The sequence below is a fragment of the Eremothecium cymbalariae genome, chromosome 7 (assembly GCF_000235365.1).
Source record: "Eremothecium cymbalariae DBVPG#7215 chromosome 7, complete sequence".
Lineage (NCBI taxonomy): Eukaryota > Fungi > Ascomycota > Saccharomycetes > Saccharomycetales > Saccharomycetaceae > Eremothecium > Eremothecium cymbalariae.
Window position 1 is genome coordinate 258,156 of NC_016455.1, and position 20,294 is coordinate 278,449.

At 39.4% G+C, this 20,294-nt stretch overlaps 8 protein-coding genes and 1 further gene across 8 annotated transcripts; 5 read left to right on the forward strand and 4 right to left on the reverse strand.

Annotated features, from left to right (window-relative positions):
• Window positions 1-1,389: 1,389 nt before the first annotated feature.
• Window positions 1,390-1,785, forward strand: RPL32 (60S ribosomal protein eL32; the record flags this gene model as incomplete). Its single annotated transcript, XM_003647748.1, has 1 exon — window positions 1,390-1,785. The coding sequence occupies one exon, from the start codon at window positions 1,390-1,392 to the stop codon at window positions 1,783-1,785; it is 396 nt and encodes a 131-aa protein (XP_003647796.1).
• A 514-nt stretch (window positions 1,786-2,299) lies between these two features.
• On the reverse strand, window positions 2,300-3,334 carry SCS22 (phospholipid metabolism-regulating protein SCS22; the record flags this gene model as incomplete). Its single annotated transcript, XM_003647749.1, has 2 exons — window positions 2,300-2,910; window positions 3,298-3,334. The coding sequence occupies 2 exons, from the start codon at window positions 3,332-3,334 to the stop codon at window positions 2,300-2,302; spliced, it is 648 nt and encodes a 215-aa protein (XP_003647797.1).
• Window positions 3,335-3,651: 317 nt separating this feature from the next.
• Window positions 3,652-4,887, reverse strand: MAP2 (methionine aminopeptidase; the record flags this gene model as incomplete). Its single annotated transcript, XM_003647750.1, has 1 exon — window positions 3,652-4,887. One exon carries the CDS (start codon window positions 4,885-4,887, stop codon window positions 3,652-3,654), a length of 1,236 nt encoding a protein of 411 aa, XP_003647798.1.
• Window positions 4,888-5,110: 223 nt separating this feature from the next.
• Window positions 5,111-5,596, forward strand: MRP21 (mitochondrial 37S ribosomal protein bS21m; the record flags this gene model as incomplete). The annotated part of the gene is made up of 1 exon (XM_003647751.1): window positions 5,111-5,596. The coding sequence occupies one exon, from the start codon at window positions 5,111-5,113 to the stop codon at window positions 5,594-5,596; it is 486 nt and encodes a 161-aa protein (XP_003647799.1).
• A 444-nt stretch (window positions 5,597-6,040) lies between these two features.
• Ecym_7133 (uncharacterized protein) lies at window positions 6,041-7,414 on the forward strand (the record flags this gene model as incomplete). Its single annotated transcript, XM_003647752.1, has 1 exon — window positions 6,041-7,414. One exon carries the CDS (start codon window positions 6,041-6,043, stop codon window positions 7,412-7,414), a length of 1,374 nt encoding a protein of 457 aa, XP_003647800.1.
• An 832-nt stretch (window positions 7,415-8,246) lies between these two features.
• On the forward strand, window positions 8,247-9,245 carry SHO1 (osmosensor SHO1; the record flags this gene model as incomplete). Its single annotated transcript, XM_003647753.1, has 1 exon — window positions 8,247-9,245. The coding sequence occupies one exon, from the start codon at window positions 8,247-8,249 to the stop codon at window positions 9,243-9,245; it is 999 nt and encodes a 332-aa protein (XP_003647801.1).
• Window positions 9,246-9,505: 260 nt separating this feature from the next.
• On the reverse strand, window positions 9,506-17,814 carry Ecym_7135 (the record flags this gene model as incomplete).
• Window positions 17,815-18,087: 273 nt separating this feature from the next.
• Ecym_7136 (60S ribosomal protein uL14) lies at window positions 18,088-18,889 on the reverse strand (the record flags this gene model as incomplete). The annotated part of the gene is made up of 2 exons (XM_003647754.1): window positions 18,088-18,459; window positions 18,848-18,889. 2 exons carry the CDS (start codon window positions 18,887-18,889, stop codon window positions 18,088-18,090), a joined length of 414 nt encoding a protein of 137 aa, XP_003647802.1.
• A 464-nt stretch (window positions 18,890-19,353) lies between these two features.
• On the forward strand, window positions 19,354-20,145 carry SLX8 (SUMO-targeted ubiquitin ligase complex subunit SLX8; the record flags this gene model as incomplete). The annotated part of the gene is made up of 1 exon (XM_003647755.1): window positions 19,354-20,145. One exon carries the CDS (start codon window positions 19,354-19,356, stop codon window positions 20,143-20,145), a length of 792 nt encoding a protein of 263 aa, XP_003647803.1.
• Between the last annotated feature and the right edge of the window lie 149 nt (window positions 20,146-20,294).

Consider the following 20,294-nt stretch of genomic DNA (forward strand, 5'->3'; position numbering starts at 1 on the left):
CTATTATTCTTATTCTTATTCGTATCCGATGTATATTATAGTTGTCCCCGTCCGTATCGCTCTTGGATTGTTATTATGATTATTATTATTAATTTATTTTTTCCTTTTCCTTTTGAAAACAAATTAAAAACGAAACACCGCTAAAAATTGATTGATTATGACCACTAATTAGTCTTCAGCAGTATTCGTTTGACGTTTTTGGGAGATCTTTCTCTTGTCCTTGGCTGCTGTTTACTGTAATTATCTCGCTTTTACCTTAACTATCCAGTCTCTTGGGTGGAAGCACTTGGATGGTGAGTCAATAGTTTGACGTTGTTTTTATACCTACCCACGTCACCTTGGTTCAATGGTGTGTTTCTACGTGAAGCTGTTACGCTCAATTGGAGTAGTGTTTCTCGTAGTCGCAGCTTTCGTTGTCTTCGTTCCTTCGACAAAGTTCGATTATGTTTGGTTTACTCGTAATCGACAGACAGCCTTGCGGTAATACTTGTGTATAACGTTCCAGACCGTTAGCAAAAGGAACAGCAGAACTGCAGCAATTAATTTTGGAGTTCAGTAGAGCCTTTGTCTACAATATATCTCCAATACTTTCTACTCTTCACTGGTTATTTATGATGTATACTGCAAATCTCCACAGTTTATTTAGGAGTAAGAGCAGAGGGCAACATCCGGCTGGAACATCGGGAGTGGGGTTAGTATCGATTGCCGGGTAATGTTTTGCTTGTCGCGTGACTGTTTTGCACCCATACATTTTGTTCAACTTCCGTAAACACCAAAAAGGATGTTGGTTTGCAACGGAAGTGCGCAATGGCTTCTTCGCGCGTCTTAGGCCGGAAGCGGTGGGAGACGGAGAAGGCCATGAGGCGATGTGGAGAGGCGGCCCCCGCCCAGGAGACAAACCACCGGCAGCCCCGCGCCAGCCGGCGTCCCGAACACCGCAAACGGGGCGTAGCCTGCTCTGTCTGGTTTCTGTCTAGCTCCCATCCTGGGCGGGGAGCCAGACAGGAATGGTGGTGGGACCCTGCTTCACCGGTGCTACACCGGTAAATTAACAAAAAAGTTGATGAGATTCTCTACAGTCCTATAAGCGTATAGTGAATTACTGTTTCATATAGAAAGGCAAGAACGTTAAAGTAAAGGTATGTGGACTAGTGGTGTATAAGGGTGACTTATCGTTGTCTGTTTTACTGTAAGATGGGGAATATGAGTGGAATTTTTTAGGGAAATGGTGAAGCAAGATGGGCTTTGTTATCGTTGTTTTAATTCTCAAGAGTGTGTGCACTGGTGGCTTACGAGATAACGAAGAAGAAAGACCGATTCAAAAGATCTATTGAACAAAACAGATGATATTCTTTTAGACAAACAGAATACTAACAATGCATGATTTAGATGGCTGCTTCTCTACCACACCCAAAGATTGTGAAGAAACACACCAAGAAGTTCAAGCGTCATCACTCTGACCGTTACCACAGGGTGTCTGAGAACTGGAGAAAGCAAAAGGGTATTGACTCCGTTGTTAGAAGAAGATTTAGAGGTAACATTTCTGAGCCAACTATTGGTTACGGTTCCAGCAAGAAAACCAAGTTTATGTCTCCATCTGGTCACAAGACTTATTTGGTTTCTAACATTAAGGATTTGGAAGTTTTGATGATGCATACCAAGTCTTATGCTGCTGAAATTGCTCACAACGTTTCTTCAAAGAATCGGGTTGGTATTTTGACCAGAGCTAAAGCTTTGGGCATCAAGGTCACTAACCCTAAGGGAAGATTGGCTTTGGAAGCTTGAGAGTTTTTAAGAACTTCGTTTTAGTCAGTTTTTTTGTTAATAAATAAAAAGAATGAATTGTATATTTTAAAAACAAGCGATCATTTCGAATTATGCTGTTAGGCATGGTAAGTTTATAGGCCTGTATTTAGACGCTACAGACGTATCTGTGTGTAAATGTGAGGCTGATGGGGGTGGAGGGGGATGGAGAGGAATAATATTACTAGAAAATGAATAAATTGAGTTGTGGAATTAAAACTACTACTGAATTGGTGGCGAAAACCTAAAAAAGTCGGAGCCTATATTCACGCCATCTCGATGTGTTGATACAGCTTTATTTGCTCAGGTTTTGCCAGGATAAAAGGTGCTTGGGGCATTTCTCGTGGTGAGAAGAGATCTAATAAACTTGGTAAATAAGCAAAAATAATAGAAGGTGTTATAATAGTTAATAATAGAAAAAGAAAAAGATCGTAGTGTGAACGTTATCTATTTTACGCATGTCGGTTAATAGGTATAATAATAATGTTTAAAGTGTTTAATAATACAACCAGCCTAGAACCAACGCTAGTAACGCGGCAAGCAATACCAAAGCTGGGTTAAATATTGGAGCACCGTCCTGGAATAGAGAAAACGTGTTGCCAGATGACTTTTTCTCAGCATTAACTGATGGAACATCATCATCACTGGTAGTAGCAAAAACAGGAGCAGCTTTCTCATTTACTTTATTCATAGAAGCATTTTGAGAGACATCGCCTGGTTCCTCTTCGGCTACCAAGTCGTCCACGGGTGCTTTCCCTGACTGAGTGTTTATCAAGTACTTCACTTTAATCTTCTTGGAGACAGCTTGCTGTTTAAATTCTGCTTCCAGCTGGGGCCAAACCTCAGCAACAGTAGAATCTCCCAACTCGTAAGGAGCCGGTAAAGTTATAAGCAAAAACTTATCCTTACACTTGAAATCTGGAGCTGGCTCCTCACTGAGGCCTAAGAGAATAACTTGAATCTGAACCTGTTCCCCTGGTGCTACAACAGCAGCGTTTGGTCTAACACAGTAAATCTTTGGTGCCGTAGTCTTGACCTTAAATGCTACAGTGTCACTGCTTTTATTCGTTATGGTAACATATTCCGTAGATGAAGTAGTGAATGGTGCTGAAAACTGGTTAGTATTCAATGAATTGGTAACAGAAAGTTGCAATTAAGCGTCTCTTATTCATAAATTCAGCCACATTCCAAAAAGTTCCAATTTCTCTTTTGTCCTGAAGCAAGGGATAGCATGCAGATATACCGATAATGATCCTGGTTCGTCACAATATCGTCTAAATTCATACAGCCCCCTACAAGCGAGAACTCTGCCCACAAACCAATTACAAATATCAAGCTTACAGAACTGTAAGTTATTTTCCTAATAATAATATTTCCCCCTTCAAAACCTCATAGTAATCAACCATTTATGTGGGAAACAGGATACTTAAATAACCACCACTTTACTTGGATACGAACAAGAAACAGTTATCGATGAACATGCAGGTAACATACGTTTATACTCCAAAACGTCTGGAACAATTTCAATCATTACCGTAGTTTGATTCCTCTATATCCTTGTCTTCTCAACAGACTTGCGCTACTAGAGATTGATAGAATGAGACAACTAAAGCAAACTAGCCTAGTTGGCTTCTCGCGACAGCGCCTTCGCCATTAAAATGCTTTTGTGATGTGTGGGTGTTCTGCCACCTGGTTAAGCCAGGGTAACCAGAAGAGTGAAACTCAGCCGTGTGTGCTTACAGAATGGTGCTTTCTGAGAGGGCAAAAGTCATATACATATATATGCATACATATATATATACGTGTGTATGTATGAGTAGATATATAGCGTTCCTGATTGAATTAGTATCAATAATCGTCGCCTTTGGAAACAACTTCCTTTTTGTGCGGGTGAAGTATTATTGTGTGTTCGAACTGAGCGGTGTAGGAACCGGGAATGTCATTTAACGGTGGGTAATCCTCGACAATGCCCTGTTTTACTAGGGAGTTCAATGCAAATAGGTACTTTTCTTCGCCTAATCGGTCTAGATACCGACGGCACCATGGGAGAGTTCCGAAATTGTTGTCAATCGTTTTTAACAACGCCTTTGCACGGGTCAAGTTTGGAGTAGGTAGTGCGCCAGTATTTTTGGCATAATGTGAACATTCTCCACCTTGAACTACATACCCACGACCTGTAGTGCCGAAAGTTTCAATTGCAAAGTGTTCGCCTTCTTCCATTTTTGTTTCGTCTCCGTTTTTAATAATAGGTACTGATTTTCCGCCGTGTATTTGATAAGGAGCAATGTTATGACCACACAAGTTCCTACAAGGTTTCACTTGGTACGTCTTCCCATCAATGGTCACTTCATATGATTCCATGACCTCCTGGATGGCTTCACCAATGTCGGTTAGTCTTACATCTATGCCAGCTTCTTTGATACCAGTATTCGTTGCCTCCCGGACAGCTTCTAAAAGATTGTCATACTTATCATTAAAAGTAACAGTCCACGCAGAATCAATGATATACCCGTTTACCTGCACTCCAAAATCAACCTTCATGACATCATCAAACTTCAATACAGTTTTATCGCCGGAGTTTGGTGTGAAATGGGCTGCGCAATGATTTAGTGATACACCTGTAGGAAAACCAATGCCCTGAGACATGGGTTTGTCAACATGGTCACCATTGATATCTGATCCCGTGAACTTCCTAGTAGCATTTTCAACCAAATCAACAACCTCTGTAAGTGTTATTCCTGGGCTCAACTTGTTCTGCAAGTTCTTCCTCACTCTTCGATGAATTTCGGCACCTTTACGCATGTCATTCCAACGTTGCTCATGTTCCTTGTCTCGCGCCAAATACCGTTTTTCCTCATCTGTTACACGCGCTAAATTGAAATCATGATGGTAATCCATCCAATGGCCTTCAGGATACTTCTCATCAGGATAGAGTAATGCAATATTCTTGATGTTATTATTATTCTTCTTCTTCTTCTTCTTCTTCTTCTTCTTCTTTTCTTCAGCGTCGTTATGGTTCAGCATATCCACTGGCTCCAGTTCCTTAATACTTTCATTTACCTCTTCGATTTCCACCTCCGACATTCTTACTACTAATACACTTAACCCTTCTTAGTACTTATAATTTCAATTAAACTGTTTAATAGCAAAGGACGTTTACATCTGGAATTTTACGTTGTGACTTTTTTTTCATCACCATACAAAATTTTTTAAATCAAAAACTCTCGTACTGTGATGTTCGTATATATGGAACATGCTTGAGAACATAAGCTACAAGTGAACCTCTCCCTCTCTATTCAATAACTTCATGAAGTTTGTTGCTCATAACGCTCTCTGGTATAGGTCTTTTTCAGCCTGCGTAAGAGCTACTGAAAAGCATCCAGTCTTCAATTCCAAATTGCTAAATCCAATACATGACCGCATCTCCTCAGATACAAATAACATATCGAAACCTAATGAGAGTATATTAAATCAGAGTTTTCGACCAAACAACATATTTGATATAAATACCATGTTATCGCCAAGAGAAGATGCCCTGAGTTCTAAGCTTACTGGTATTCAAGCTGGCCGTAGTGTATCCGTTTTTAACGGTAACACGATGCAAGCCCTTGGTAGATTGAACGCTGTAGTAAAATCGAATCAAATTCCAAGGGATAAAGCCAATCAAAGGTTTTACTTGAAACCTGGTAAAGCAAGGGAAATAAGAAGATCCCAAAAGCATAGAAAAGACTTTATGCAAGGTTTCAAGAGATTGATTGAAGTGGTTAAGGACGCAAAGAGGAAAGGTTACTAAGGGTAACCTAGGTTTGCTGCTTGTATATATAAAATATATCATATATCATCTTCTAATATCATCAAATGCAAATATACAATTAAATGTTTTTAAATGAGTCTAGTGCACGCAAACAGTTTTTAGAAGCAGTTTAAAGAAGTAAAACTTAGCTTTCAAAGTGGAAATGCCAATAACACATGTAAAAAGTAGAAAAGCATATGTTTTATAGATGGTCAGGATTACAGAGTTTTGGTATGAACAAGAGTTCTGTTCTCATCCTTAATGGGACGTCGATGACATTTACGCCTGTTGTTCCATCATCTGACTAACTGATGATCCATTATTAATCAGTATTTTAATAAGCCGCGAAAAAAGTGACCCGCTACAGTCTTAACAAGCAAGTATCAATATATATACATTTACAGACTTCAGACGAAGAAGTCGCTGAGCTCACGAGATAGATTTATGCGATCGTCGGTACAATCAGGAGTTTTAACGCTATTGCATACAGCATGTGGTGCTGGGATATTGGCTATGCCATATGCCTTTAGGTCGTTCGGACTGCTTCCCGGTTTCTTGATCATCGTCTTTTGCGGATTCAGTGCATTGACTGGGCTCGTACTACAGAGCTATGTATCCAAATATGTTGCACCGAGGCATGTATCATTCTTCGAATTAGCGCAGATTAGTTATCCTGAACTTAGTATCGTATTTGATTGTGCAATTGCGGTGAAATGCTTTGGTGTTGGGATTTCATACATGGTTGTTGTAGGAGATTTGATGCCCCAGATTGTTTCGACCTTTACATCAAACCAGTGGCTGTTAGAGCGAACTTTACAGATCACACTTTGTATGCTTTTCATTGTCACACCTTTGTGCTTTATGAGAAAGTTGGATTCATTGAGGTATGCCTCAATGGTTGCAATTTCATCTGTGGCTTATTTGTGTGTTCTAGTTGTATATCACTTCTTGTTCCCATCCAGTGATATTAGACAAGCCAAGGGCATAGTTTCGATAGGATTCCCAGAAAACAACTCTGCAGCGTCAATGTTAAGCAGCTTCCCTATATTTGTGTTTGCTTACACTTGCCACCACAATATGTTCTCCATCGTCAACGAATTACGCGACAACTCACTAACGAACTGTGTACGTGTTGTATTAATTGCCATGGGTTTAGCTGTGTCTTTGTACACTGTCATCGGTGGATCCGGTTATCTCACCTTTGGTGATAACATCACAGGCAATATCGTAACCATATATCCTAGGTCGGTCTCCAGCACTCTCGCCCGTATCGCTATTGTCCTTCTTGTCATGCTAGCCTTCCCACTCCAATGCCATCCAGCAAGAGCATCCATCAATAATATCTGGTGCTATTTCTCAGAATCTAAAATATTCTCGCCTCTCGCAAATGAAGAATCCGGACTCATGAGGCATGAGGGTAGCCCAAGAACCCCGCCCTCGAACAACGAATTTAGCATCTCCCCAGATTGGTCCCCCCTGCAAACCTCTTCTCAGCCAATCCCTACGACTACTACCATCGAAGGAAAAAGATTCTTCGTAATCACTACATCTATACTTATTGCATCATACACCCTAGCCGTTTCCGTTTCCTCCTTCGCCAGGGTCTTAGCAATAGTCGGTGCGACTGGTTCCACCTCAATTTCATTTATTTTACCAGGAATTTTCGGCTACCACTTCGTAGGCTCCGAATACTCTGCCAAAGACATCCCACGAAACCTCAAGATCTTGAAATACCTAGCGTTTGCCCTAACAATTTGGGGCATTATTGTCATGTTCACATGTCTCACCGCTGCTGTCTTCTTTAACCCAACCCACTAAAACCAACACAGATCGCCTGAACCGAAACCTCACACCATCCCACATACTCTTACCCACCTACCATACACTACAGATACTCCTACACACCATACAAACCCTACAAGCCCTACATATTCCCATACAATCAACCTACTCTACACACATCTTGATGCTCATCGACCCGTCATCATTTACGGGTTCTGTCATCTCCAGTTGCAGAGGGACACATTCTCTATGGCCTAAAAGGTCGTATCTATATCGTTTCTGCAAAATAGCCAGCAAAAACAATTCCTACTCCCAATGCCCTGTTTTAGGCTGTCATTAGGATGGTAGTCGGGACACGGCCTGCATTTAGTAGTTGACGAGGGGACCGCCTTGTACTGTCTAATGATTCAGTAGAGTTCTTTGAATATCGTACGCTACTACTTGTTCGATAGAGGAGATTCTTTGCAGACGATTCATTGTAAGAGGTCGCAACAGAAAAAGAAATTGAACATCCTTGAAGTGCCAATGTGCTCATACAGTGTGACATGTACCTATTTATGCATATATATATATAAGGTAAAATATACGTATATATATGCAAGTATGTAATATGTTGTTAGTATGTCTGTTTCGTTTTTGCTGATGCCGCTTATAAATGAAAGTCAGCAGCGAGCTAGTTAAAGCAAACTACACATATCAAGCACGAGTATTAAGTACGACGAAGGGACGTGCGGGGAATATAGGTGTACTTTGAGGCGTATCATATATATCGAATAGGAGACCTAGATTTGAGGTTTTTAGGTCTGAATTATTTGTTGGCTAGTATTTGGACACTGTGTGGTTATACTAGGAGTTTTGAGCATTAGCTATGACGTACAGGACAGCGAGGGCTAATGATCAGAGGAATCAGCCCCATGTTAAGCATTCCTTTAGTGTAGGGAACTTGATAGGGGATCCATTTGCTATTTCTACTCTGTCTATCACGTTAATAGCATGGATAATCGCGTTGGGAGGATCTATCCCATCACCACAATACCCCACATTTAGTTGGTTTGCGATTGGATATCAATTTTTGGTTATGCTCTGCGTTTTGATATTCTACTTATTCGATCTGATTGATTACTACAGGACGTTCTTGGCATCTGGGGTTGCAGTTGCATTTTTTTATACCAGTGCAAGTCTGTCAACTGTTCTGTACCAGGACAAACCTTCCTTTGCAGCTGCATCTGCGGGGCTTACTATGCTGTCGATTGTAGATTTTTTATGGATGTTTTACTTTGGGGCGGACAACGCTTCTCCTTCGAACAGGTGGATCGACTCATTTTCTGTGAAAGGTATCAGACCGTCGGTGGTTGATTCTTCATTGGTTTTATCTCGTGCTCGCAAGTCATATGTGGATCGGCAACCTGCACTCGCAGCATTCTACGGAGGTCATGAAGCCCAATCTCAGAATTACATGTCTTCTACTGCTTTAAATGGTTTCGAGAACGCAGACCCCCGTGCTAGTAACAGCTTTGGAATGGGTAATAGTGGACAGAACCAAATAATGGGTGCATTCGATTCACAAGGAACGAACACTTACGTTACAGATACCACCAATGGTAATACCGAGACTACTATGGGTGACACACTGGGGTTGTATAGTGATGTTGGAGATGAACTTATAAGCTTCCCTTACACCTCCAGGGCACTTTATGCCTATGAAGCTGACGAATCTGATGCCTATGAAATCTCCTTCCAACAGGGAGAAATTTTACGGGTTGGCGATATAGAAGGAAGATGGTGGAAAGCCAAGAGGTCGAATGGTGAAACAGGTATTATTCCAAGCAATTACGTGGAATTGATTGACGATCCTTCGATGTTGTAATATTAGTACGTGATGAACACATGCGAAACTGACACTTGTGATAAAGATAAGCTTTAGGCTATTTAAGGAATCACCGGAAAACATAAGTTATGTATAATAGTTGAAAAAATAGACTGCTTCCCGATGTCATAAATATTGGTGCGATTCATTAGATAAAGCTGATTAGATTGAGGGTTACTTATATTATATAAATTTGTTACACTAGAATATTTTAGATCCATGTTTTTAGATTATTTTATGATCTGTTACTTTTCTACAGCTCAATAAAATGGAGACCAGCCCATGAATATCATTGCCAAGTGGTTAACATCGGTAGCATGCTGGATCAATTCCTGCACCGTGGCCTCTACGCTTAGCCCGTTACCAACTAGCTTATCCTGAACGCCTTTCAATGCCCTTAAAGATTCATCGTTGTCAATGTCATCTGGTAAGTTCAAAACAATTGAATCCGAAGAACTGTCATCATCTGATAAATATTTTTGTAGCTTTTGCTTCCTTAACGGTGTCATCTTCCATGAATATAGCGGATCCCATTTCAAAACGTTCAATACACACATGACCCTCTCGTGTTCCTGCCTCAGGAGACCATACACCCTTTCAGAATTCTTTCTGAAGATGCCCTCCACCCCAGTAACACCAAAACCATCAATAACGTCCCTCGTTAATCTGAATGGCACTAGCTCCGGAAGAGGCAGTAATTTACCCTGATCAAAAGAAACACCGAGGTCAATATGGATAGGCTCCCCCGTATATTTGTCCACAAGGATGTTGTTCAAATGTCTATCACCGAGCCCCAAAATATGACCAACAATAGATGTGGTAACAACTCCTTTGGTGTAAGTAGCTTTTGCAATTATCCAATCTTCAGGACTTGTGAAAGTGTTGAAAAAGAAGTTTCTCATAACTGGCTTAATTACATCCGTAATCTTCATATATACTGATACCCTCTCTTCCTTTGTTTTCCTTGAACTGATTTCATGGCTTTTCTGGCTTGATCTAAGGATAGTTTATCACCTGAATGAAGATGTCCAAGGATCTCATGAAGTGATTTCGAGTTGGGAACAAACTCAATGATGCCAGCTTGGGGACCTAGTGGAATAACTTCGTAAGTCCTAACTCTTAAGTTTCGCTTTCTAGTCTCTCTGTTGGAAGATAATATATTATTCACCTGTTTGAAAACTTGTTCCATGATAGCGTCTTGTCTAAGATCATCGTTACCACCTTTCATTAGTACTTTGTGGTGCTTTCCATCACTCATTACAAAAGAGACAATTTTTGGTAGTGAAAGACCAGAACTAGAGATGACTACCTCAGAATCTACCTTCACAATATAAGGTCTTTGTTTTCTGCCATCAAGATTTGATAAAACATTAACTGGTATTGTTGGTAAAGGCATACACCTTGCAATTAATTTCTTTAGCCAATAGTCTCCATTTTTTAAATTATCTAGATGTAACGTTTTGGTGTTCTGTGCTAGTTTGTAGCACGCCAGTGCAACGCTCCTTTCACAAAATTCTGTCACAGGTTGAATATAATCGATTAAAAATTTACCACTGTCGAATATGCTTGCTTGTTTTAAGACCTTTGATGCAGCAGAAATACGAGACGCCGTGGCAGGATCCTTTAAGCTCTCATGCCCAGTCTCCAAGGTCATACCAAGCAAAACATATAAAGTATCATATGGCAATGTATGAAGGATCCTAAGCATAATAGCTTGCAAAGTTTTCTGAAAAGGTGTCATATCAACAGACAATTTGGAAGCCATTTGGTGAAACCAAGTTAAGAATTTATAATCTGAAACCCCGGTAATATCTTCTAATAAAATTTCATTAATTTGTGCATCTGAGGAATATTCAAACCACAAATCACAGAATTTGTCAATAACCTTTCTATCGTATTGATGACCATATTTTAGTGTTTGGATGTAAAATCTTAGAGCATTAAGCACAAATAAAACCCTTTGATTGTTGAGTTGATTGTAGGAGTCCGTTTCTTGTTGGTTTCTTGTAAGCAACCTTGCATAATGTCTTCGAGCTTCCTTCCTTTCATGTTCTGAAACCGTTTTGTCGTGATAAATCTGATATAACATCTTTAAACCATCCTTATTTTTGTTAATACGCTTATATAAAATGTCCATTTCATCATTTGAACTAAATTTCTTTGCCTGTTCATAACAAAATTCACCAAAGGTGTAAACTACCGCTGCTTGTTTGGTATTATCCATAATTTGTTCAATCTCACCAGCACTGTTAGTGATATAAGTTGAAAATATACGTTCAGGAATATCTTGTCTCGATATTGACAACCATTGAACCAATTGAGCCTTTATATCCATGTCTGGCACATAAAGCTGATGGAAAAATGATTTACACTTTGCCCTTGTAACTAGTTGTGAGCTTATAGGAGACTTCAATAGATCCTTTAGCATTGCGATAGATATAGCAGTTTCATTTTGAGACCACAATACCTTTGCTGACTCAAGGACTGAAATTCGTTTTGCAAACGTTTTAAATAAACAATAATCTTCAATTGAAGAGTTAATTGGAAGTGTTTGAACTCGATGCTCCAATAACAATACAGAGTTTAATGACTCTTGGAAATTTGAGCTTTCCCTTGCCAATTCACTTAAGTGTGATAGCTCACAAATAGCAGCTATTTTTCTGTAAACATTTAGATCATCTGAAGCCTCCAGATGATTTTTCGCCAATTGACTTAAAAGTACCTCTCTCATTTTAATATCCAAATAATAGTCAGTGAATTCAATATCCTTTAACATCTTCCGATCCCTTTCATGGAGCATAGAAATTAAGGTTTCATCCATGCTTGAATAAAGCTGATATAATATCACAATAGTGGATATTGCATTTGCCCATTCAGTAATACAATCTAATGAATTGAACTGCTTAACAGCTCCCAACATAGTGTTCCGAAATATAATATTGAAAGGCCTAGAATCAATGGCTAATTGTTTTATAACAGAGTAAATGGCTTCCTCCTTACAGGTTACAGCTTCAGGTATCGGTAGTTCCCATTTATTCAAATTCATGCACCAAGCATAAGAATTATCAGTAGATTTTATCGCTGAATTATCTTTTAGGGTGTACGACAATCCATGAAAGCCATTGGATGTAGTGGAGCTGATTAGTTCTTGAATATTGCCTTCTAATCCGGCAGTACACTGCAAATCATACTTGCCATTATTAAATATGAAAGCTTTCCAGCTTCCAGTTTCAGCCTGATTGATTAAATTAATTGCTGATGATAGGGATGCAGTTGTTGGAATACCATATATCAAGTCAACCTCTCCTAAACCAGCATAAATTCGGGTTATACATTGGACATCAAGAGAATTAGAAGTAGACATGTGGTATTCTTCAAATATTAGCATGGCTGTTTTCATTTCGCCAACGTTTGCCGAAATTTTATAAATGTCCCTCAGGTTGATGGATAGGTAAATTGAATCGAACTCTTTAAAGCCATGCTTTGCAAATGCACGTACTAAAAGAAACAACTTCAACATGGACTTAATTTTTAAAGTTGATTCTTTTGTTTTCTCTAGGACACATATGTTAGATAAAAAGTTAGCCACCAACTTTACACCTACAATTGGATGAATGTAAATCAAAAGAAGGAATAATGGTACAAAGAATTGTTCCGCATAATGTGGTAACGCCATTATTAATGCCCCTAATACAATAATTCCTTGAACATACCCCTCTAATTGTGTACAGGCAAACAGCGATATTTCAGAAGCCCAATCGGCGAACATGTGAATTGTAGAAGGGTATATTTGGTTGCATAAAGAATCAATAGTATGAGCACTGACAGGAATATCAAAAAGTAATGAGAATACAGAAGTTGGGATAGCCTTCCTTTCTGCAGACAAAACGTGAAGCAGTTTATCAGAATCTGTAAGAAATCCTGAAAATGTGTCCCACTTGCTTAATAATGCTGATAAAACGCAATCGCATAAGAATTTGTTCTGCATATCGTCAGCAACTTCTAAACTTAAAACTATCTCAAAAATACCATTCAACGTTCCATAATTAGCAATACAATTCGATAAATTGTCATAGTAAAGCCTTTTTGAAGTAACTAAATACTCATTGATTTCATTCTTTTGTGTAAACATGGCGATGTAATAACCTTTCCAAAGAAGGAAGTTTTCATTAAAGGAGAGCTTTTTAGTGTCTGGATTAATCAAGTTGCGAAATACATTTATCTTTGGGTTGAAATCAACTGGTAGCACAGTAAAATTAGGTAGAAAAGATAGTATTTCTGAAAATAACTTGACAAATCTTGAATCAGTAGTATTGGAGTCCAGAAGAGAATCATCTTCATATATTACTGGATCAATCTTCTTTCCTCCTAAGGCTTCAATGCATGAGGTCCACCATTTTCCAAATCGCATTTCCGAATAATTCTTTTCGACCGCACCCTTGACATTAACCAGAAATGTAAAGTAATTTGGCGATTTCTTCTGTGCAACTTGCGGTAATATATTGGCAAAGATACCAAGAAGAAAATCCTCTACGTAAATTGGATTTGATACCATGCTAATCAGTGGACCTATAACAGAATTGACTTCATCACACAAAGTATGACTCAAATACTCGGTCAATATTCTCAGCGTTTCTTTAATAAAGGAACACCGCTGGAAATGCTGTTCACCAACTACCAAAATCACTTTAATTTTTCTTATTATATGAGCTGAGTCGTCTAACAAAGTTGCTTTCTTCAACGTTCCAAGATTATTCATAAGCAAGAATCGAAGTTCATTGACATTATATTTATCCAAAAATAGTTTATTCTTGGCCAAAGTTAACATTAAATCCAAGCTATAATGCATTTCAAATCTTGGATGAAGATTATATTCATAAGTCCTCATTTGAGGTAGCAATTCAGAATTTGGATAAAAGTCCACTAGGGTGCTGATGACTTTAGAAAAATCATGGAGATCACAAAACTGCAATAATTCATTAAAAATAATAACACTCTGGTTCTTCAAAATGGAAGTATACCGGGAAGAAGGCCATTGATCCATACATATATCAAAAATAGAATCGGCCACGCCACCATCCATATATGATAGAGGGATAGCGAAACGCAATGAACGCACCAAAGTCTCGGGTATTTGCTCAACATTTTTAAACAATAAAGTCCTGAGATAGTGATATGGAGATACCTTCGCAAAGTAAAATGCCGCCAACTCGTCTCTGTACATTTCCACAAATTGATCGAAACTGTCAAATTGGAAAAGGCTGACGTCCCAAATTTTTGGATAAAATACATCTAGACCAGCACAACTAGTGCACCAGCTATCAAAAATTTCAAACCTGCAGATATGGAATAACTCTTTCCCAGTAGACAATCCGTGGGAAATGGTAGCCATTTTTATGAAGCCTTCTGCATAACAACGGATGTGCGCGTATGCCAGGTTTGGAAGCATATGCGTAATAGCCTTCGCTAAATGCATATGACATATTGATCCAAGTCCCACCAATGTTAATGTATAATAGGCAGCTGTTTCAGAGTTTGCCTGCGGTGGCCCAAACAACCCTGCAAACTCAGAAAATATGATGTTTTGATTCACCAGTCCTAGTTGAAGCACGTATGATTTTAAATCGTTGACCATTTTGCAAACATAGAAATTCGGGACCTTAGTCAAACAACTAGTCAGCATACTGAAGAGCTGCCTTTTATCCAAATTAAATGCGCAATTTTTGGGGTTATAATGTTTTAAAATATGAAGTATCAAGTTAGAGACCGCGAACATAGCTTCACATCCATTAACTGAGGAGTCATTCAAACGAGAAAAAATCCAATCCAAAATATCATTACAATCTGCATTTAACGCTGGTTCCTTATGTTTATCCATCCAAATTGTAGAAATTGATTTCAAGTATAGGGCCAAATAAGTTATGGATAAAGTTGAAGTACCAAAATCAGTGGTCAACAATGTGACCCCTAAAAACTGCGTTAAAGGTGTTAATAATTTTGATGAAGGATCTCTATTTCTGATGCCATTTAAATATGTTATTATTGGAAGAAGGGATTGAAATACAAGATCTAAAGGTAGGCCTGCAATTAATTTTAAATATGTCTCAATAATGAGGTCTATACCTGTGCCATCATGTTGAGTGTCGAAACCTGCGATCATAAAACAAACGACATCTCTTATTTCAAAAGCTTCCCCTGAAGAAAATAGGTAATTTGTAGGGTATATACTACTGGTTCCAGCCTTTGACTCGGCAAAATCATCATGAACAGATGAATTTGATAATTGTTTCATTTTAGCATCCCGATAAATTAGCACAAGTCTTGAGATATCAAGCCTTTCAAGTATGATTGATAGAATTGGACAAAACTCGAGGGAACGAGTATTTTTTATTACAGATAATAGTGTATTCATATCACCAATATTTAGTCCTGGTATCGTCAGGGAAATGGTTCTCTTAAAGTCATTGACATATTCGGATAAATATATGGTACCGGTCAATTTATCCACGATTTCAACTGACAAACATATCCAGCTGTAAGTTTCTGCTGCTGTCTTTACTCTGTCAATATCATTCATAATACGAAAAAAAATCTCAGGCAGTTGATTCAATTCAGTTTTTACCGCTGGAATTGGTTTGAATTCAGTTTTGAACCTCTTTTTAAGGGCTGGAATAGCCAGTAGATAATCCCTCTCATCAACAAAATAATCCCATTCAGGGAAATATGTGCTAGTCTTTAAAAATTTATTGGGTTCCCTAGGATTAGCTACTTGTGAACCTGCTAACCACGCAATGAAAGTTGTAAACGAGTCTTGGGTACCGTTAAGTGGCGAAAGTTGGTCCCACTTGGCGAACAACCAAGAGATAACTCTCTGAGAAGCAGATGTGCCATCCTTTCCTTTAAAATCATTACCGTAATATTGCAGGTACTGCCAAAAGTAAAATGACTCATTTGAAATTGTCGCTGGTCCAACAATTTCCGATAATTCGTATATGTCAAGGATTTGTTGCAACAACACCTTGTCAGTTATATTTTGTTCCTCATATTTGAGCAATCTTGAAATGAGGACACATGCAACAGGGCAATAGTCAGATGTCTTTATTAGCGGCAAAATGAGTTTTAAAAGTTTTTGAAGTTCTTCAGCACTGATCCCTGACTCTAATTGAGAGCTAATTGGGATCATTACCAGACAACACCACCCAACTGTATTAAAATGTTCAAAACTTTGCATAATAGCCTCTCTTAAAGACAAAAGCTGGTGACCAGGGAAATCATATAAGGATGTTAAAAAAGCTGATAATTGCAAGCCGATTAGTTGGAGTTCGTTCAGCTCACTGCAAATGCAATTAATTAGAAACACTGTAATGGAGGGTGAATTCGAAAGTATAGCAGCAAACGATTCATTGATACGGCGCTTCTTAAAATGCGTGCTAGGATGATAATCTGTATCGTCATAAAGTTTTCTATAATACGCTCTAAGGAATTTGGATATTCCCAATAAATAAATCCATTCAGTCGGGTTAGAACGAGGTTGCAGCTGAAAATCTTCAAACTGGTACCACGATTTTAGATCCTTGGGGCTCCTAAATTCAAAATCTTTCAGTGAAAGCTTATTGGGGCGGTAATTCTCCAGCAAATATACGAGGAACAGTTGGTATAACTGGAGCAGTGCATCTGAATCAGTGATTCTGCCAGTTTCAACATCTCCAACGATACAGGGTACATTATGGCAAAGAAGGTCCGAGGAAAATATTGTAAATACAGATAATTCTTCGTAAGTCGCGTCATTCATAGAAATACCAACCTGCAAAAAATGCTTCATAGTTCTTTCAATCATGTATAGGATATCATAAAATCTTATCATATGCCCTTTTTGGATCAGCAAGTTGCAAAGGCGCAACATGTAAATCGTGTTTACAGTCTCCTTGTGTACAGAATCGAAGTATTTGATGGGAACATTAATAATATTACGACAGAGACCAGCAAATCCAGTTGTGTCGATCTGAACAAGAGATATAAGCGTCTCCGTCAAGTTCGTTATAGATTTATCATTTGAGAAGATTTCAAAATGTCGTATAAGAACTGACACAATTGATGCGGTAACTGTATTCCATAATTCCAGGTTTACTTTCAACTTGAAAAGATCTGATTCACACAGAGTTTGCAATGCAGCAGTCAGTTGCTGAGAAATAGGAGGAAGCAATTGTTTGGCATCCTTTCTAAGCATTAAACTTAGCAATTGGTTTGATATAGTCTTTAGAAGCTTTCCCTTAAACCTATGGCATGTCTTTTCAACAACAAGTCGTAACACATATGCAGTAGAATTCAGCCTAGTTTCCACCGGCGATAGCTTTAGTACACTAGCTTGTCGTTCAACCATCTGCTCATACTTCATCTTATCAAGCTGGATAATACCCACCAGGATGTGTAGGATGGAACCAAGGCTCTTATCCTTTAGAGATCCAGGGTTATCCTTCATGATGGCGGTCAGCTCATCCAAGGCCTGAGTTCTCTCCTTGAGCTTAGTGGAAGACAGTAAGTTAATAGTAGATGCAACATGCTGCTCCATTGCACATGGATATCGAAACTGGGATCAACAACACAAAACAAGACAGAGAAGCACGCTTCTGTTTCGTAGCTCCAACAAGAATATCCCCATCTTAAAACTATTTTTCAATACACGAAAACTACGGACTTTATTAGCCTGATGCCATCTATCCCCTCCTCCAAAAAACTTTAAATAAAGCTTAATCCACCCAATACGAAGCTGAAATTCCATGAATTGCTTAAATTTACACAGACTTGTTATAAAATATTTATCTTAATACTATGATGGGTCAATTTAAACAACAACACCAGAGTTTGAGGCAATTCTTGGCCATAAATCGGCACATTCTTTACCAACTGGACCGGTGATGGCAGAACCCTTCATTTCACCCTTTGGGTTAGCAATGACACCAGCGTTGTCTTCAAAGTACAAAAAGACACCATCCTTTCTTCTCCATGGCTTGGACTGTCTGACAACAATAGCTGGCATAACCTTCTTTCTCAACTCTGGCTTACCCTTCTTGACAGTGGCCATAACCATGTCACCCAAAGAAGCGGCTGGCAACCTGTTCAATCTGGAACCAGAACCCTTGACAGCCATGATGTACAAGTTCCTGGCTCCAGTGTTGTCAGCACAGTTCATGATAGCGCCAGTTGGCAGACCTAGCTGTAAAAAAACTCCTGTTAGTAAAACGAATTCAAAACAAAAATGTTCATCCAAAGTAAAGTCAAGCGATCCCTATGACTTGGGCCTTATGCCAATTGAAAAATAGAAGAACCCTGAATAATCAACCTCACAGTATTCATCAACATTTCAAAGTCAAAACACTATCCGTAAAGAGCCCGCGAATAGACAAGGCAGCCCCACAAAATACAAACACCTCATCCAGATCATCCCGTACAACTTCTTCCTCACTACACACCCCGGCTGTCTGCCTCGGATACAACACATAACACTGCTAACCTCATCATCAAAAGAACGACTTCGACTTCATTTAAGCTCTAAACACTTCAAAAACACATAATAACCAAACAGATCACTAATTTAAACATACAGAAATTCTGAATTTAGTACCTTGAGCACCGTTACCGGACATTTTTCACTAGTTTAGTTAATGCTTTATTTCGCCTGTAGTAGTACTAGCTTTACGCTACAAGTACTACTTTTTCGACTTTCACTAAAATAGAATTTCTCGTTGTAATGGAACGAAGAGAGGCCTTACCGGGATCTTGGTTCCAGCGGCGCGGGAAGGCAGCAAAAATGGTTCGGCGGATTTCCACGTTTTTAAGACAGAGATAAATGTACAGATGTAAAAACAGATGTGTGGGTGTAACAGTCATAAGATTAACGGTTTCTCTCCTCGCCACTTTTCCGCATCGAAATCACATTGGGAGCGCACGCAATGGGCACCAACGCTGCGTAATTATACTAGTTATCTGCTTAGATACTCTTGATTAGGACGTTTACGAGCGTAAAAACAACACAGACTGGGAAAAGGTATACGTATTAGGCAGTTAGGAAGGATTAGGATAGTAGATAGGAGGCGAGAAGTAGATGGCGATGAATTTTGGAAGAGTTCCGGAGAATCAGGAAGGACGTTTGGGGTTTTGGGGACATGAAACGGAGCAAGAAAACCTAAGGCTGGGTAACGGGGAATTGAGGAGGACAGAGGAGTCGATAGAAGAACAGGTAGACAGTGAGGAAGAAGATGGCCCTAGACGCAAAAGAAGGCGTGTAGAGGCGAGTGGTGGTATTGGAGTTGTCGACTCTGCGGGTAGCGATGGTGAGGAGGAAGAGGAGGAGTCTTTAGAGCACGAACGATGGTCGTCTGATAGCGATGTAGAGGAGGACGAGGTTTTAGTGGGGCACTCGCAGCGGGATCTACGGGCGCTGGCGGCGGATAGGGTAGAATCGAGACAAAACACAGAGTCGAGTGAGGAAGGTTTGGAGGGTGGTTTAGAAGAGATATATTCTGTTGGAGAGGACGGTGATCAGTCGATATACGGCGGTAGGGAGACTATTGATGTGGAAGAGGAGGCGAAGTTGCAACAAGTGGTTAAGATACCGGATGAGCAAGAACAGGATTTGATATCAGGGAATCAGAAAGGGAGTAGTCCTGTGGAGCATATGAAGGCTTCAGACTACCGGTGCCCTATTTGTTTTGATCCTCCGGAGGCTGCTTTGATGACTCCATGTGGGCATGTTTACTGCACGGTGTGTTTGTTCCAAATGGTAAACAGTTCTCGTGGATATAGGCGAAATGGGCAATGCGCACTTTGTAGGAAGGACGTCAAACTTAAAGAGGTTGGGTTGATAATCTTGAGGAAGAAGCGGGTCAAGAAAGAGGGTTAAAAGGGTGAGTTAACATGGAGTGTGAGTGTTTATCGACGCTACGTCGTTTTAGTGACAGACCAGTAAGCTAGTGTGAAGCGGCAATGAGATCAAGGTACAAAAGGGGTTTGGAGCTTTTTGTTGGTTGAAAAATCTCTAGACGTTGGATA